This window comes from Megalopta genalis, chromosome 1 (assembly GCF_051020955.1).
Source record: "Megalopta genalis isolate 19385.01 chromosome 1, iyMegGena1_principal, whole genome shotgun sequence".
Lineage (NCBI taxonomy): Eukaryota > Metazoa > Arthropoda > Insecta > Hymenoptera > Halictidae > Megalopta > Megalopta genalis.
In genome coordinates, this window is record NC_135013.1 from 32,420,962 (window position 1) to 32,440,823 (window position 19,862).

The 19,862-nt window shown below is 46.9% G+C and overlaps 1 protein-coding gene across 2 annotated transcripts in view; it reads left to right on the top strand.

The window, feature by feature from the left end:
* The first annotated feature begins 1,161 nt into the window (after positions 1-1,161).
* Ret (protein kinase receptor Ret oncogene) overlaps positions 1,162-19,862 on the top strand; it is a 36,348-nt gene continuing 17,647 nt past the window's right edge. The window contains exon 1 of one of the 2 annotated variants that reach the window (XM_033465915.2): positions 1,162-2,395. In XM_033465915.2, coding sequence (XP_033321806.2) covers positions 2,053-2,395 — 343 coding nt within the window. In that variant the 5' untranslated portion in view covers positions 1,162-2,052. The remainder of the gene's footprint in view (positions 2,396-19,862) is intronic. The other variant, XM_033465914.2, reaches the window with a different exon arrangement.

The window sequence follows — 19,862 nt, forward strand, 5'->3', positions numbered from 1 at the left end:
TAATTAGTACTCGCTCCAACAATGTAATCCATCCAATCATTTCCCATGAAAAGCGTTTTCAATCCCTTAAGTGGTCCGCGAATTTCAAGAATCTGAATCGATAAAGTAAATTCTCTCTAATTAATGTTCAGATCGTGCACAAAAATAGACGGTTCGTTTTTACAGTCTGCCATTTACAGTTTATTTTACAATCGCAAAAACGAGCTGCAAGACTCGAATAATCGTATCTCCTCTTCCCAAATCGTTCATTCTTGTTTGCAAGCTGAAGAAAAGAAATCAGGAGAATTTAGCGTAGAGTAAAGTGTAGTTATTACTGCGTACGTCCCAAATACTGCGATATCTTATAAAACTAATAAAATCTAACATTTACACTGCGCAATCTTAAAAAACGAATCCCACAATTTTCAGTGAATCTAATATTAATAATTTACGACAAAAGGCATAATATAATTAATTAATAATAATAATAATATGATTATAATGAATAATAAATAATAAATAAAATTATAATAAATAATATAATAATAATATAATTAATGCCAATACGGCAATAATTTATAACAAAGTCAACAGCAACCTTCGCGTACAATCTGAGCGTCGATTAGGCAGAATTTCCCGCATTATCCATCCTTCCTCCCAGCAATTGATTTGCTCGAGCAATAACTAAATAAGCCTTTGTTATCAACAATATTTACTTAAAATCGAAGAAACGATTCAAATAAAAACAGCTCGCGATGCGCATTCGCCTCGTCCACGAGCAAATCGACAAACATAATCGTGCAACGCGCGGGCGTACCGTTTGGCCATAACAGCCGCGGTTCCGTTTATTCTCGTTTTTTTTTTCTATTCTATTTTTTTATTCTATTTCTATTATATATATTTATTATTATATATATTATTTATTATATGTTCTATTTTTTTATTCTGTTTCTATTATATATATTTATTATTATATATATTATTTATTATGTATTCTATTTTTTATTCTATTTCTATTATATATATTTATTATTATATGTATTATTTATTATGTATTCTATTTTATATATTCTATTACTATTATATATATTTATTATTATATATATTATTTATTATATATTCTATTTTATATATTCTATTTCTATTAATTTCTAGGATCCAAAAACAAGAAATCGATCAGTTCGTACTCCGAGGGAAACATTCACCGCCGGCAAACTCAGTCAAGGATGCGACACGTGAGCAACGAAACGAAACGAAACGAAACGAAGCGAAACAATCGAACACAGCACGAAACGAACGAAGGGGATGACGTCCGTGGACTCGCGTGGCGGTCGCGTCACGTGCGCGGATCACGCGGATCGGCGTGAAAGAGAGAGAGAGAGAGAGAGAGAGGACCGTGTGCACCGTTGTACATCCGCGAAGGATTTTCCGCCGCGTTGTGCGGCGGATCGATCCGAGGAACGTGCATCGATCGCAAGCGGAGAGGAAACGGATAATTAGACGAGAGGCGTGCGGCGTGTGCGGGCCGACTACGGAGCGCGTGCCGCGTGCGAAAGCGTGGCGAGCGATACGGTCGCACCTATTCCCCTATTCCCTGGCCGAGCAACCGAGCAACCGAGCATAGGGATTCTCCCTCGTCGTGCACGGAGAGCCGCGTGCAGGGAACGGCGCGCGGGGGTGCGCACGCGCTGGCAATTCTCTCTGATAACGGCGGGCGTCCCGACGTCCTCAGTCCTGGCTGGAACGCCGTAACGTCGCGGCGCGTCGGTTCGGCCGATCGTACGAACGACAGCGACCACCGAATATATTATCCTGGCGTTTTCCTAGTGTCCGCGCCTTTGTCGCACGTCGGAAACGATCCCGACGTGGCTCGTTACAGAAAAAAAAAGAAAGAAAAAACACGGAGCCGCGCGAACAATGAGATGCGCATCCGGCGCTAACGCGAAAACCGCGATCACGAGATCCCCGCGACCGAACACATTGCCGCCGCGCTCGCAGCCCGCGGAGAACGGACCGCGACCAGCCTAATCGCGCGGCGCGCGAGCGACCGAAACACCGATAATTGCGGCGCAAATGCTGCGACGCGGAGAAGTTCGCGGTCGTGGCCCGAGCGCGGCCCGCCGCCGCGGCCCGTTCCCTCGACCGCGATCGAGAACGTGCGCGCAACGCCGTGCCGGCGATCGCCGCCGCGTTTTCGAGATCGGCGGCGCCGGAGGAAGAGGCGGGCAGGGAAGACGCGGGAGGGACGGGAGGGACGGGAGGGACGGTGGAGGATCGCCGCGGAGATTCGCGGAGGACGTCGCGGGCCCCGGATCGGAGCCAGGGACCGCTCCGATCGCGAGATCACGGGCCGCTTTCGGCGCGACGATTCTTCTGCTGGTGCTGTTGCTGCTACCTTCGCGGTCGCCCGCCGCCGGTGAGTCGATACTCGTTTTATCGCCGCGTTATTTCCGTCCACGACCGGACGGAAAGTTCGTATATTCCGCGACTGATCGCGCGGATACCGTCCGCCGAATCCGTCGGCGAAATTGCGAAGACGGCCGCGCTCGTGCGCGCGCGTCACCGATCTATGTTGTATATTCGGTTGCGCAAAGTCACGCCACGTCGCGACGACGACGACGACGACGACGACGAGGAGGACGAGGACGACGGTGACGACGGCACACGGCGAACGGCGTAGGCCGCGTCGCCGCGGCGTTCCCTAACGAATTAATGCGGCGCTCGCAGCATTGTATGCTAAATTTCGCGTGCGCGACGGCCACTCGATCGTTCCCCCGTGCCGTCGCGTCGCGCCGCGCCGCGCCGATAAGCCGCGGCGCGGTCTCGAGCGCGTTCGAAATCGCGCGCTGCGGCCGCCCCGCGTCGCCGCGAGGATTCCCTACTGTTCGCGGGGACGCGGCCGATATCTCGGTCAAATTTGGCAACGCGCGCCGCGGGAAACGCCGCGCGAGCTTCGTGATCGACGACGACGATGACGGCGACGTTGACGACGAAATTTCGGTACCGCGTCTTTGCCGCCGCGAGGATTCCCTTTCTTTCCGCGGCGACGCGGCAGATATCTCGGTCAAATTTGACCGCGGAAAAGACCACGCGAGCTCCGCGGTCGACGACGACGATGATGGCGACGTTGACGACGACGACGACGACGTTGACGACGACATTTCAGCTCTGCGTCGCGAGGATTCCCCTCTTTTCGCGGGGACGCGGCCGATATCTCGATCAAATTTGGTCGCGGAAAAGGCCACGCGAGCTCCGCCGTCGACGACGACGTTCACGACGACGTTGACGACGAAATTCCGACGCCGCGTCGCCATCACCACGAGGATTCTCCTATTTCCGCGTTGACGCGGCCGATATCTCGATCAAATTTGGTCGCGGAAAAGGCCACGCGAGCGACGACGATGACGACAATGTCGTCGTCAACGTCGTCGTCGTCGTCGTCATCGCCGCGAGGATTTCCCTCTTTCCGCGGGAACGCGACCGATATCTCGATCGAATTTGGCAACGCGCGCCGCGGAAAACGCCACGCGATCGACGCCGCCGACGACGACGTCGTTGACGGCGACGTTGACGACGACATTCGCACTTGACCGTAATCACGGAATCGCGATATCGCGGCGTGTCGCGTGCAACGCGGCCTGCTCGCGTGATTCGAATGCAACTTCGAAATCGATACTGCCCTTTGGTCGAGTTTGCATGTCGACGCGCGTGTACACTTTCTCTCCCCTCCGCCCCGCGACGCTCTTTCCGCGCCGCACCGGCCGATTAGCGGCGTCTCCGAGCGGCTGGAAAAGTTCCGTGGCCGTTCGTCCCTCGCAGGAACAGCCGTCCGGATCGGTCGCCGCTTATCGGCGTTCCGAAACATCGGTTTCGCTGTTCAGCTGCGGGGAAAACGCCGCGGTGAACGACACGCGCTCCTCGGTACCGCCGTGCTCGCCGTGGAAAAACCGGTCGATAAAACGACGGTATCGGCTCGGTTCGGGCCCGCATTCGCTTCGAGCCGTGGCTCGAAGGCGCTCGAGAATTCGGTCGCGGCGCGTCTCCGACGACTCGTCTTCGACGGCTTGTCTTCGCCGTTTCGATCGCTTCGATTCGCTTGGACGGCTCGTTTTCGACGGGGCTCGTCTTCGACGGTGCATCTTCGCCGTACCGAACGCTTCGCTTTGCTTGGACGGTGCGTCTTCGACGGCTCTTCTTTGCCGTTCTGATCGCTTCGTTTCGCTTGGACGACGCGTCTTCGACGGCTTGTTTTCGACGGGGCTCGTCTTCGACGGTGCATCTTCGACGGCTCGTCTTCGCCGTTCTGATCGCTTCGTTTCGCTTGGACGGCTCGTTTTCGACGGCGCGTCTTCGACGGTGCGTCTCCGACGGCTCTTCTTCGCCGTTTCGATCGCTTTGCCTCGCTTGGACGACGCGTCTTCGACGGCCCGTCTTCGACGGTGCGTCTTCGACGGCTCGTTTTCGACGGCGCGTCTTCGACGGTGCGTCTCCAACGGCTCTTCTTCGTCGTTCCGATAGCTTCGCTTCGCTTAGACGGTGCGTCTTCGACGGCTCTTCTTCGCCGTTCCGATCGCTTCGCTTGGACGGCTCGTCTTCGCCGTTCCGATCGCTCGGACGGCGCGTCGGTTTCGCGCGATACCGTCGGAACATAATATAATATAACAGAACCGTCGGCGACGGGAAACGGCGCGGCGACGAGCCTGCTGGCAGGCCTGCCGCGAGAGCCCGAAGGTTGCGTGCAACCTCGAAGTCGTTAACCATGCCGCTCTTGAAAGCAAACCCTCGCCCCAACTGCCGTGCCACGCCGATTTCTAATCAGACGAGGAGAAAGAAAGAAAGAGAACGGTGGGGAAGGGCAGGGGCAAGAGAAATAGAGAAGGAGAGAGAGAGAGAGAGAGAAGAATCACGCGTTACGCGCCCCTACGAACGCGTGGCGTTCGATCGAGTCGCTTGACCGCAGCCGCGATCAATTCTTCGCTCACCGATTAACTCTTTGGGGCGCAGGATTTCAGGAAAATAAAGTAGACTCGTGTTGCGCGGACATTTTATCGCGTTTCGTATGCTAACGGTATGTTAATGTTACATTGGTATGTTTTTTTTTCATTGACGAAGGAGTCGCGTAATGTAAAAATATGAAAGAATGATAATAATAATAATAATAATAATAATAATTTAATTGAATTTGTTGTTGTAGGGCGGAACTCGTATAGTCTCGTCATGCCACATGGACAATTTACATTACAATTGTGCATGCAGCTATTGCAATATTCCGGAGGGAGTGTGAAAATGTCCCGCGGTGCATCACCGTGCATCGAAACCATCCCCTTAATTATATTCGTTATATTTGTAAATATACATGAATTTATTATTCTCACTCTCCTCTTATGAATATTCGTTTCTACGTTATTAGCTTTTCGCAGCCTTTCCTATTTTTTATTAACGCTAGATTTGCGGAGCACAAGACACAGCTGTTTTATATTAGCTTATAAAAGAAACAATAAGATGTTTATTCTGATTTTGAACGAGCGTTATTGTAACATTACATGCCGTAGGTGACGTATAAATTTGAATAAATAACTCGCAAATGTATTTTTACCATATGAATAATCGTACATTAAGAGATTAGTGACCCGTCATTTTGACGGATTCCGGAAATCTAGCGTTAATATAGAATAGAAATGGGTATTAAAAGCTAATAACGTAGGAATGAATATTCTTAAGGGAAGAACAAGAATAATAAATTGCTTTATATTGACAAATGTAATGAATATAATTAAGGGGATCGTCGCGTTAGTTCGATCATTTTAATTTCTATTATCAATCAAGATATATTGTATTTTCTTAATTTACAGAATATCTACGTTCGTAGTTTGATCATTTCTTCTAATGAAAATCAAATTTAATATCCCACACCGTGCTCCAAATGAGTTAAAATAAGACGGTCTATTATTCCAATCGCAGGCTCCGTTATCTCCAAAGCCGACACGTCCAGATTAGCAACATTAGAGAAACGAAGATACGACGATTCATGCTTGAAAAGTATGACATATCATTTTATTTTCGAACGGAATACGGTAAGCTTTCCCTAATTGACGGTCACACAAAACTGAACAATTTAGAAAGAGGAGATCCTTTTTATTATTCGAACCTTCCGGATTGTTTTTACAACGATCGACGTTGTGAACGATCAACGATCGATGATTTCACAACGATTTGATTGTTAACAACCATAATGAAACGAGCCACAAGGCTGGAGCAATGCACGATTATTTTACAATTATAAAAACGAGACGCGAGACCCGAATAATCGCATCTCCTCTTCCCAAATCATCCATTTCTGTGTCAATTACGGAGAATTTACTGCAACTGTTTAAAAAACAAATTGCTCCGTAAGCCTCGAATATTCGTCCGATCTTAAAAAACAAAACTCGAGCGTTCCTCGCGAAAGCCTCGAGAATCGAGCCGCTCGAAAACCGTCGTCGAAAATCGTCGCATCGCCGATCCTCGCCGGCGCTTTCGTCTTCGAAAAGCCGAGAGCCCGACTCGCAGAAATCGACTCACAGAAATCGCCGGTTCCCGACGCGAAAAACGTCGCATGCATCTCGAAACAGCGGAATCGCATCGCGCGGGAGAAAAAGACGCGTCTCCGTCCCGTGGCCGGCGTGTTTGCGATTCGAATTCCGCGAGTCTCCTCGTATCGTTGTCCCTATTATTTCTCCGCTTTTAATCCCGTTCGAGGACCCCGCTGCTCCCCGGAATCGCGACGATTCTGATCGATAGGGGCTCAAGGGCTCGCGAGGCTCGGGTATGGGTCTTTGTCTGCCGGCGATACAATAGCAAACGTTCCGGGTCCATTTATCAAATCGTCGATGGCCCTCGACGCGGTCTTACACCTACCGGGAAACGAATTTAGTTGGCCGTTCCGTGATCGAGACGGTACCGGGAACAACCTCGGTACGCACCCAAGTACTGAATATAGTCGCGGGCGAACCGAAGCGTCGACGGCGTCGATCCCGAGGGGCTCTCTCCCTGTCGGTTTTGCCACACCTCGTAACCCAAATACTAAAACTATTAACAACCTTGGCGCTCTCTCTCTCTCTCTCTAGTTCTCTATTTCTCTCTCTAGTTCTCTCTCTCTCACTCTCTCTCTTTCTCTCTCTAGTTCTATCTCTCTCTCTCTCTCTCTCTCTCTTTCTCTCTCTCTCTCTCTCTCTCCCTAGTTCTCTCTTTCTCTAGTTCTCTCTCTCTCTCTAGTTCTCTCTCTTTCTCTCTCTCTCTCTCTCTCTCTCTAGTTCTCTCTCTCTCCCTCTCTAGTTCTCTCTCTTTCTCTCTCTCTAGTTCTCTTTCTCTCTCTCTCTCTCTAGTTCTCTCTTTCTCTCTCTCTCTAGTTCCCTCTTTTTCTCTCTCTAGTTCTCTCGCTCTCTCTCTAGTTCTCTCTCTCTCTCTCTCTCTCTCTCTCTCTCTCTCTCTCTCTCTCTCTCTCTAGTTCTCGTGTCTCTCCGCACGGCTTCCTACGCTCTTTTTGCCGGACGAGTTAACCGAAACGAGCCCGGCTCGAGCAAGAAGCGATCGGAACGATTCGATTCGATCCACGCGAAAGCGACGCGAGGCCCGGCGGTCCTGACGCGGCCCGATCGGGGCGCACGACCGTCTAATTTGAAAGTCTAAAACCCCGAGCCAGGGAACGCGGGGGGACAGACCGTCGAAAACACGTTCCCGATCTTTCGCCTCGAAGAATTACGCGTATGCTAATGCGTTCGCTCTGAAAGCCGGCGTTAATTAAATACAAATCCAACAGGCCTCGCGCGCGGCGCGGCGCGGCGCCGCGTCTGCCGCGGCAGGCCCGCGCGCCTCTGCGTTTCTCGAACATTTATACGCGTCGCGGGGAGGGCGGGAGGGAATGATATACGATCCGAGCCGTTCGTTGGCCTTGCCGATATCGTTATGGAAATCGCCGGGAACACCGGGAAATAAGCGCGCGCGAAGCTCCGATCGATCGATCGCCGATCGGTGCTCGCGGTCGCGGTCGCGCGAGCGCGCGCGCGCCCCGGGTAATTAACGCCGGTTATCGATCATCGGATGACAAACGGGGCGTCGCGACGCGGTAAAAGAGCAGTTTAGAGCGACGTAGGTAGCTCGACGTCCGGTGTATCATTGCGTCGGTGGCTTTTCTGACGCGAAACGTACACCGTGCAAACAGTTGGTTCATCGGCCGACGACGAGGCTGTCCCTTGTCAACATTGCTCGATCCGCACACGTCGCTCTGACGGCGCTCCGTTTTTCCCGTCGACGACGGCGCTTCGTTTTTCCCGTCGACGATGACAACGACGGCGCTTCGTTTTTCCCGTCGATGATGACGGCGACGGCGCTTCGTTTTTCCCGTCGACGACGACGAAGGCGCTTCGAGAGAGAGAGAGAGAGAGAGAGAACTAAAGAGAGAGCGAGAGAACTAGAGAGAGAAAAAGAGGGAACTAGAGAGAGAGAAAGAGAGAACTAGAGAGAGAGAGAAAGAGAACTAGAGAGAGAGAGAGAGAGAAAGAGAACTAGAGAGAGAGAGAGAGAGAGAAAGAGAACTAGAGAGAGAGAAAGAGAGAGAACTAGAGAACTAGAGTCGACGACGACGAAGGCGCTTCGTTTTTCCCGTCGACGACGACGACAACGGCGCTTCATTTTTCCCGTCGACGATGACGACGACGGCGTTTCGCGGTTCTTTCGCGGAGCTTCTACGAAGCGCATGCCTCTTCGTTGTTTCGCGGAGCGGAGCTTTCTACGAAGCGGACGCCTCTTCGTTGTTCCGCTCCGCGTTTCGAAAAGATAGCGGCGACGGTCGATAATTCGGCGCGTCCCTCGGCGACCGACCGAAAGGGTAAAAGTCGCGATTGTTATGCAGAAGAGCGCCGCCTTCCGCGGTGCAACGAGAGATCGAGCGATTTCGCGATCGTGAAACGATGACGTCTAGAACGCGCGGATCTTCGCGCGCGCTTCCCACGCGCCTGAATTTTCCCTGACGCGCGTTTTTATCGGCGACGAAGATCGACGGTTTTCGGTCGGTTCGGTTTGCGGAGGATTACGTAGGAGATTCTGCGTCGATTCGGTGCATTTGGAGAACTGCGAAAGTACATTAGGAATGCACAGAGACTCGATGCGAATCGATCCGACGAGCACTCTGTACGGCTACTTTGGGGAAGAGAGGAATGATTTGGCGACAATCGATTTCTATTCGGCGCGAATTTCTAGCGAAAATTAACTGGCTCGACTTCTGCGTGGCTGCTCGACGTCTTGGAAATCGATCTCGCTTTTTATCAGGATCGCGTTGAACTCGTTTTATGGATGCTTGAAATAGTGTTGTAGCGTTTACTTGTTGTCTCGAAACGCTGGCGATTAATTTAAGATTATAATAATATATATAATTAATTATATATTATAATTATTATATATAGTTAATATATAATTAATATAATATATAATTATAAATTATATTATTATTAAATATAATATAATATATAATTAATTATATATTATAATTATTATATATAGTTAATATATAATTAATTCTTTTGTAACTGTTTCCCTGGCTTCAATTTAACACTAAACCAACCGACTTGTAACGACGACTAGCGTGCACTGACTCATAAGAGTGAAAAGATAGAATTCATTTGGATTTTGTAAAGTTTTAATTATGAGACTTGTTTCAATAATATAATTTATTCGATCATTTTCCACGAAGAGGTCTCCAAAGTTTGTAGTATCGTAAAATAAAAGATCGGTCATGTTGACCGTGGTAGGTTTAGTGTTAAATGCCTTAAAGTTGTCAGCTGTTTTTTGACGAGTATACTCGTCACGAAGAAGTGGCAACACCTTTGCGTTACGACGAGTATACTCGTCGATTTGCTGTTCGAATTGCAATTTTAGTGAGAACTTCAATTTGTTCGTCGATTTTCAGATGCTTTGAATATTTTTCTTTCTAAGTCAATACAGAATAAAACGAACGAATGAAGAGACGAATGAACATAATAAACGATTATTATGAGAAAAAAATGTATATTGCGACTGGTTACACAGTTTAGGTACATACTTTTTAAATAGATCGCAACAGTTAACCGGTTAAACGCTGCTCGTCGCTCGTTATCATCTCCGCTCGCATAAAAGACGAAGTTCTCTCTCTCTCTCTCTCTTTCTCTCTCTCTCTCTCTCTCTCTCTCTCTCTCTCTCTCTAACGTGTTTATACTTCAGTTTGGTTTCTTTTCTGTTTTCGTATTGTCTTGGTTTTTATATCTTGTCCGACCTTGCGTGACTGTTGCCACATTCTCTCTCTCTCTCTCTCTCTCTCTCTCTCCCTCTCTCTCTTACAGTAACAAAGGGCTCATCCCGTTGCGAAATAAAGCTCTTATTATTGCTATTATTAAAATTGCTATTATTAAAATTGCTATTATTAATTGCTATTATTATTGCTACTATTAACAGCGTTATCGAATGTTCACTCCTATTCGGGCTAATTAATTTCAATATCCGTTCTTTTGCAAGGAATATAAGATTCAGAGATTCGATCACAAGGATCTGCATGTGCGCTTATAAGCTCACCGATGGAAAATCTACAGAGAAACGTACGTTTCTAAGTTTCGTTGATTCCGGCGAAATCAAAGTTTTTGATCCCAGGTCTTTTACGTTCGTTTTCATCGAAACTTATAAAGCGAGAATATTTTTCAAATACACGCTACGCGCGATAAATCGCGATGTAACTTATGCAAAAGCTCCGAAACTTTTTCGAGCACTGTTTAAACAGTTGGCCGAGACGCCTACTTTTCAGCATCCATATGTATGCACGCATATATTTGTACTCAAATACACAGAATAAACGTCGCTGTTGAAATGTTTGATCAAGAAGAGGGTTTTATTTTATACGATCAACGATTTTGTTACTAATATTTACTTATTCGCTTAACGTTAACAAATACTACATACACGACGAACGAAAAACGCAGGAAAAATCGAATACTTGTAAAAGGTTAAAAATTCAAATTGCTGCTGTAGAATGGTATTCTTTGCACGTCGATTATTTTCTGATCTTATTTTTATAACAGTGTTAATAGCAATGTGAACACCTTCGCGTAGCATTGGCTTCGAAATATTCTAAAAACCTTGTAATTTGAGAATATGTTTTTGTTCTCACGAAAATTACAATTTAATGTTTAAAAGCCAATGGTCGGCACTTTTTACGCGCGACGAGTATACTCGTCGCAGCCGCTCCTCCATGACCATTATTTAAAATTTTGCGTTAATTTGGCTTCGAGTGCAAAGGGTTAAATTGTGAGATTCATTTTTAGAAGATCGCACAGTGCAAACGTTAGATTTTATTAGTTTTAATACCGCAGTATTTGGGCCGCCCGCGGTAATACCCACACTTATCCTACAGTAAATTCTCCCGAATTTTCCTTCAGCTTGCAAACAAAAATGAACAATCAGCACGTCGTTTTTACAATTGTAAAATAAACTATAAATCGCAGACGATAAAAACGAGCCGCGAGGCTCGAACAATCGCATCTCCTCTCCCCAAATCGCCGATTTTTGTGCACAATCTGAGCGCGAATGAGGGAGAATTTACTGTAATCGTTTTCATTGGTTAAATTTATCAACACCTAAAGAAGAGAAGCATTTTCTTGCCTCGACCAGGAGACTTCTTGCAAGTGGACACGAAACGATCGCGATGACGTTACGCATTCGCGCTGCACATACATGCGCTTGATATTATATTAATTCCAATTCGTGCTAATTACCGGACCGCGGATTTCACGTGATTACGAGGAAAACGAGTAGCTGCGATTTAACCAGTCATCTGGGTTTGACGAGTACACTCGTCAAGGAGAAGCGCCGGTATTTTGCGTCGCGACGACTATACTCGTTTTTACAGTCGCCGATCGTCAACAATCGAGCCGTTTATTTTGAAAGTGGCATGTCACTTCACCGTAATGAAAAGTGGCGATTTTTTAATGTTTATTCGAAATTATTTATACTGAGAAAAATATCAGTATCCCGAGATAACAGATACAAGTGAATCTTCTCGAAAGTTAGCATCCATATTTTTAAACGTGTTAAAACGTAAACCCTTAAATATGCCGACTTAAAAACAAAGTGACTTAGGCCATTTTCAAAATAAACGGCTCAATTAGAAAAACGTGCCGCGAGGCTCGGACGATCGCATCTGCTCTCCCCAAATTGACCATTTTTGTGCGCGATCCGCGACGCGAACTACTCGAGAATCAACTGTAACCAATTAACCCCTTGCCGTACCATTTTCTTCATAGTTGCAACGATTAGAAGGTTTTTCGATTGCAATAATTATTAAGAAGAAAAAAGACGATATATATTTATCGTATGCCTGCATTTAGGTGAATGCTTAAATGAGCCGTTTATTTTGAAAGTGGCATGTCACTTCACCGTAATGAAAAGTGGCGATTTTTTAATGTTTATTCGAAATTATTTATACTGAGAAAAATATCAGTATCCCGAGATAACAGATACAAGTAAATCTTCTCGAAAGTTAGCATCCATATTTTCAAACGTGTTAAAACGCGAACCCTTAAATATGCCGACTTAAAAACAAAGTGACTTAGGCCATTTTCAAAATAAACGGCTCAATTAGAAAAACGTGCCGCGAGGCTCGGACGATCGCATCTGCTGTCCCCAAATTGACCATTTTTGTGCGCGATCCGCGACGCGAATTACTCGAGAATCAACTGTAATCAATTAACCCCTTGCCGTACCATTTTCTTCATAGTTGCAACGATTAGAAGGTTTTTCGATTGCAATAATTATTAAGAAGAAAAAAGACGATATATATTTATCGTATGCCTGCATTTAGGTGAATGCTTAAATGAGCCGTTTATTTTGAAAGTGGCACAAGTCACTTTACCGTAATGAAAAGCGGCGATTTTTTTAATGTTTATTCGAAATTATTTATACCGAGAAAAATATCAGTATCCCGAGATAACAGATACAAGTAAATCTTCTCGAAAGTTAGCATCCATATTTTCAAACGTGTTAAAACGCAAACCCTTAAATATGCCGACTTAAAAACAAAGTGACTTAGGCCATTTTCAAAATAAACGGCTCAATTAGAAAAACGTGCCGCGAGGCTCGGACGATCGCATCTGCTCTCCCCAAATTGACCATTTTTGTGCGCGATCCGCGACGCGAATTACTCGAGATTCAACTGTAATCAATTAACCCCTTGCCGTACCATTTTCTTCATAGTTGCAACGATTAGAAGGTTTTTCGATTGCAATAATTATTAAGAAGAAAAAAGACGATATATATTTATCGTATGCCTGCATTTAGGTGAATGCTTAAATGAGCCGTTTATTTTGAAAGCGGCATAAGTCACTTTACCGTAATGAAAAGCGGTGATCTTTTAACACGTTCCGTGCCACGTGTACCATCGATGGTACACGCTTGCATGTTTACTTAGTGAACTGAACAAATTGTTTACAAGAAATTTAGAACCGAAGAATCAATTTCCACCGCAAGAATGGGCGTTGATAAGTTTTTGTTACGTTGTTATGTGTACGAGAATTAATAATTGCACGTAATACATCAAGTTTTAGTAAAATATCAAAGTGTGAAGATTCGAGTAAAAGAAGCTCGGCACGGAACGTGTTAATGTTCATACGAAATTATTTATACTGAGAAAAATATCAGTATCCCGAGATAACAGATACAAGTAAATCTTCTCGAAAGTTAGCATCCATATTTTCAAACGCGTTAAAACGCGAACCCTTAAATATATCGACCTAAAAACAAAGTGACATATGCCACTTTCAAAATAAACGGCTCAAATATCGACGAGAAGAGAACAGAATTTTATTTCGACTTAGAACAACGAAACAAATAATATTCAAAGTATGGCAAGAGGTTAAAGGCGACCTTCGAGCTCGTCGCGGGCCCCGCGCACGATCTATTAGGCTATTATTTTTCGCGAACGTTCGGCTGACATTGGCTCGCCGCGTCGCCGACCGTCGACGGAATCGAAGCCGAGTATAGAAAAAACTAGGCCATGTTTACCGTCGCTTTGATTAAGCGGCCGGCATCTTAGCGCCGGTGAAACTGGCTCGACGCCATTGTTCCGCGACGCGCGGAAGGGAGGCGAACGGCAAAAGTCCGTTTCCCGATCGGGGAAAGCAATTTTTCCACGGTCGCGCGAACGAGGCTCGTTCGAACGAAAGAGTTGAGAATGGAATCGCGTGCACGCGCGCGCGCGCGTGCCGGAATAAGCCGCGCGCGTCGAACCGTTTCCGACGACAGACGATTTTAAAAGCCGAGCCCGTGCTCATCCTGGAAACCGATAAAAATCAGGCCAGATGATTTTAAGGAGGTCGTAAGTTCGTTTTCCGACGGTGTTCAACAGTTGGTCGGGGGAACGGGGGGAGAGAAAGGGAGAGATCTCTTTTCTCTCCGGGGTCGCTGGCGGGCGCGCGCGACGCCTAAATATAGCGCGGGCTATTTCCGAAATCGGCGGCGTCGGTTCGAAGCGTTGACGCTTGTCGGTCATCGGCGTGAAAAGGGAGGAAACAGGGAAGAAAACGGGGAGAAACCGGGAAACAATTTAAGGAACGAAATGGAACGCCGCGGAAACAGGGGGAAGCGGGGAAAGGCGGAAAGGGGGAAGTAGGGGGGAATGGAAGCGTGCTAGCACGCGTGCTCTCGCGCGCCGCTATTTATCGGTGCCACATGCGTGCAGGTGTCCGTGCGTGCTCCCGGCCCCTGGTCCCCGGTTATTTACGCGTTCTTTTTCCTCCTTCCCCCCTCCTCCCTCTCTCTTTCTCTCTTTCTCCCTCTCGGTCAGGCTCTCTTCTACCGCGTGGAATCGAGAAAGGGGAGGAAAAGACGAGCGAAGAGAAGAGAAACGTCCGCTGTTCGAGCGGATTCTACGTTTCGTCGGCTCGAGTCAATTTACACCGGCGCTGGCGAGGGCTGGGACGGCGAAAGATGGGGTGGCGTCCGCCCCTGGCTGGCCGACTCGGGCACGAAGGTCCTTGCCGATCGGCGATCACCGATCCCGGGTCGCGGGGCCCTCGGCTCGGTCGTATGGCTGCGCGTATCGTTTTCACGGTCTCTGTTTTCGGGAATTCTAACTCGCCGCGGGGACGAATAGGGTTTCCCGATAAGGTAAAAGACGAGTAAATTCTCCCCAATTGACGCTCGGCTTCGATACAAAAATGAACGATTTGGGAGGTGGAGATACGATTGTTCGAGCCTCGCGCTCGTTTTTACAGTTGTCGACGATCGGTAACTATGAAAACGAGCCGGATGATTCGAACAATCGTATCTCATCTTCCTAAATTTGTTTTTCTCGGTATTATTCTCTATTTTTGTGTACAAGCTGAGCGTCGATTAGGGAGAATTTACTGTACCTGTTGTGGAACGCTCTTCGGGGGCTACGGGATTATCGTCGATTTTTATCGCAGTCGAAATGTGTTATTTATTTATCTGTATTCACGCTACTACGTTTTTTTTTCTTCGATCGGACCGTGTTTCTACGGTGTCCCAGAGTCGATGGCGCAATCGAAAGGAGGGCGATTCTACGCGAGAAACGAATCGAAAATAAGAGATACGATTCGATTTTGAATATTCGGCGAGCACGTATACGAGTACAATAAATTCTCCGTAATTACTTTTTCAGATTGTAAACACATAATGGACAATTTGGGAAGAGGAGATACGATTATTCGAGTCTTGCAGCTGGTTTTTATTAAATTGTAAAATAAACTGTGAATGGCAGACTATAAAAATAAACTGCGAGGCTCGAACAATCGTATCTGCTCTTCCCAAACTGTCCATTTTTTGGAATAATCTGAGCGCGAATTAAAGAGAATTTATTGTACTAGGTACCCGACCGCCGAATCGTGTCACGTGACCTCCGAATTGTCTTCGAGTCGTGTCATTTCGTCTCCGAATTGCCTTCGAATCGTGGCATGCGACCTCCGAATTGCCTGCGAATTGCCTTCGAATTGTGGCACGTGGCCTCCGAATTGTCTTCAAGTCGTGTCATTTCGTCTCCGAATTGCCTCCAAATTGCCTCCAAATTGCCTTCGAATCGTGGCACGTGGCCTCCGAATTGCCTTCGAATCTTGTCATTTCGTCTCCGAATTACCTCCGAATCGTGTCATTTCGCCTCCGAATTGCCTTCGAGTCGTGTCATATCGCCTCCAAATTGCCTTCGAATCGTGTCATTTCGCCTCCGAATTGTCTTCAAGTCGTGTCATTTCGTCTCCGAATTGCCTCCAAATTGCCTTCGAATCGTGGCACGTGGCCTCCGAATTGCCTTCGAGTCGTGTCATTTCGTCTCCGAATTACCTCCGAATCGTGTCATTTCGCCTCCGAATTGCCTTCGAGTCGTGTCATATCGCCTCCAAATTGCCTTCGAATCGTGTCATTTCGCCTCCGAATTGTCTTCAAGTCGTGTCATTTCGTCTCCGAATTGCCTCCAAATTGCCTTCGAATCGTGGCACGTGGCCTCCGAATTGCCTTCGAGTCGTGTCATTTCGTCTCCGAATTACCTCCGAATCGTGTCATTTCGCCTCCGAATTGCCTTCGAGTCGTGTCATATCGCCTCCAAATTGCCTTCGAATCGTGTCATTTCGCCTCCGAATTGCTTTCGAATCGTGGCATGCGACCTCCGAATTGCCTGCGAATTGCCTTCGAATTGTGGCACGTGGCCTCCGAATTGTCTTCAAGTCGTGTCATTTCGTCTCCGAATTGCCTCCAAATTGCCTTCGAATCGTGGCACGTGGCCTCCGAATTGCCTTCGAATCTTGTCATTTCGCCTCCAAATTGCCTCCGAATCGTGTCATTTCGCCTCCGAATTGCCTTCGAGTCGTGTCATATCGCCTCCAAATTGCCTTCGAATCGTGTCATTTCGCCTCCGAAATGCCTTCGAATCGTGGCAAAAAATCATAAATAAAAGAGTTAAGGCGCTGCCTTTTTTTCTGCCAACTATGCCCCCGAGTTTCTACGAAAACGAGCCGCAAAGCTCGAAGAATCGCGACTCGGTATTCTCGGATCTGCCGGTTTCAATTTCTCATCTCCAAACATTTCCGGGGAAAAATTACTGTATTTCGGTGGCAGATTTTTCGAGTGTATCCGAATCGACGGGGAAGTGTCTCTCGTGATAGAAGAAGATCGATCTCCCCGCTTCCTTTCGCCTAGACGCGACGCGCACGACCGACGAGACTCTACAAGTTCGCAGGCACGAGATCGTTGCGAAAGGACCTATTTACGAAAAGTCGCTCGACAGCCACCCCTGCTCGAAACAGTGGCAATGCGATACAGTGAAAAATAGACGGAACGTATGAAATATGGAACTCTGCTGCAAAGTAAACATTCTATCCGTATATTTGAACAAATACCGATTCTTAACGAATTCGCTCGCACAAATACCGTCGAATACCGTCACGAAACAATCAGTTGTAAAAAGAAATGTTCTAATATACACTCCGGCGCATTGTGTACTTCGATTTTTTTTCATCGCCCGGTTTTATAAAACGGTTGACTTTCGCGTTTCGTATTCAGCAGCCCCCAAATTGGAACGGGCATTTCAAATGCGTGTTACGAAATATGGAGATTGAATAGGAAACACGCGGCACCCGGTACGAAAACGGTGTTCCATCACAGGGTACGCGCTCGTACCATGCTATTTCGCTCGTATCATTTTTATTCGCATCAAATATACAGGGTTGCACGTCGGTGGCGGTGCAATCGAGAAGCTGGCAATTCTACGTAGAAAAAAAGTACGAGCCGTAAATAAAGAATGAAATTCTTTTCGGTCGAGGCTTTGCTGTCGCGGAAATGTTCAGCGTTTTCGACGATTTTCGCATCAATTAAGATATATTAGGTTGGTGCATATGAAATGTCGGATTTTCTTTACATGTGAACGTTTGTCTCCCTGTTCTCGTTATGCTTTTATTTTTGGCATAACCTCGTTTATAGTCGTCACATTTCAACAAAGAAGATTTTCTCAAAAGTGTTCCATTTTGTTGTTTGTTTTGAATTTCGTAAGGATATGGATTCAACCGATATTCGCGTGTGTGTGTAATTTTTTGTATGAGTGTAAACTTGGTAATAACGCTGCAAAAGCTGCAGTTGGTTTGAAAATTTTCGATCTGGTGATTTTTCCTTACAAAATGAACCGCGTGGAAAACCCAAAACGTCTGCGAAAAATGACGCTCTGAAAGCATTGGTGGAAACGAACGTGACTGGAGTAATTCACTACTCGTTCCTTCGAACTGGCGAAACAATTACATTCGAAAAGTACTGCCAGTACACTGATGAAATACATGAAAAATTGAAAATTATACGCCCATCCCTTGCTAATCGCCATGGCCCAATATCTCTCCATGACAACGCTCGGCCGCATACGTCGTACAAAACAATTGAAAAATTAAATGAATTAAAATATGAAATTTTGCAGCACCCAGTTAACAGTATGAAAATGAAGACAGTCTGAAAAATTCCATATCAGAGTTTATTGATTTTAAAGATTAAAATTTCTTTAAAACAGGCATCTATGCATTAAAATCTTGCTGGAAAAAGTGTATTGATGCAAATGGAGCATATTTTGATTAAATAAACAGCTTTTGAAAAAAGATATGCAGTATTACATATTCACTTAAAAATCCGACGTTTCATACGCACCAACCTAATAACTATATATATACAGGGTGTCCCAAAATTATGGTATTTCCGAGAAATGAGGGATTCCTGAGGTGATTCGAAGCAACTTTTTCCTTTACAAAAATTTTCTCCGAGGCATCGTTAACGAATTATTCATACAAAAACACTGACCAATGAGGGGCGAGTTCGCTCGGCGCTAGGCGACCGGACCAATGAGCGGAACCGAGTTCCGTGCGCTCGTTGGCTCGCGCGCCAGCGAAGCTCGACTCTCATTGGTCACTGTTTTTCGTTAATAACTCGTAAACGAAGCCGCGGATTGCAATTTCGCTAAGGAAGAAGTTGCTTCAAATGATCTCAGGAACCCCTCATTTCCCGGAAGTACCATAATTTTGGGACACCCTGTAGATATAACAATAAAAACGATATATTCGAATTATAAATTCTGCGCAATCCAAGCGTGAATTAGGGAGAAAATACCTAACCTCGTAGCTCCGCGGTTTTTTTTACTCGACTCACAGCGAAAACAGATCATTTTGCGTTCTCCTCCGGGAATTATAAATTACATAGGCGTAGCACCAGGGAAATTCACAGCAGCCCGAAATTTGGCATTTCCGGGAGAAATCACTCCCCTCGTTCTCTGCGCTTTTCACGTTCGCAAAACTCGTCCCGATCGCGGCCGACGGTGTAGCACCAGGGAAATTCACAGCAACCCGAAATTTGGCATTTCCGGGAGAAATCGCTGCACCTCCTCGTTCTCTGCGCTTATCACGCTCGCAAATATCGTCCCGATCGCAGCCTACGGCGGAACATAGTCGTCCGTCGCCGGGAACGCCGTCGAGCCTAGAAAAAAAAACAGAGGGCGGCCGCGGACGCGGATCTTCGGACGGAACGCTAACTAACCGCCGGGGCAGCGTATCGATTAAACGTTCACCTTGACACAGGTTGTTTCCTCGAAACTGACCGTGCGTGTGCCGTAGCCGTTAAAGTTCGCGCCGACCGTCTCGACGTCCGACGGTCGTGAAAACCGTTTTCGCCCGCGTTCGATTCCGTCGGAGGGACTCGTCGAATTTCCGCGGCGTAACTGCGGTCGCTTTACGACGTCGATAATGAAATACGTGGACCACCCGAGGGCGATCAAACATCCTGTCCCCGTATCCGTTGCAGAAACGAGTATCGATCACGGGCCGCCCCCGGGTGCCTCGGTGTGTCCCGAAGAA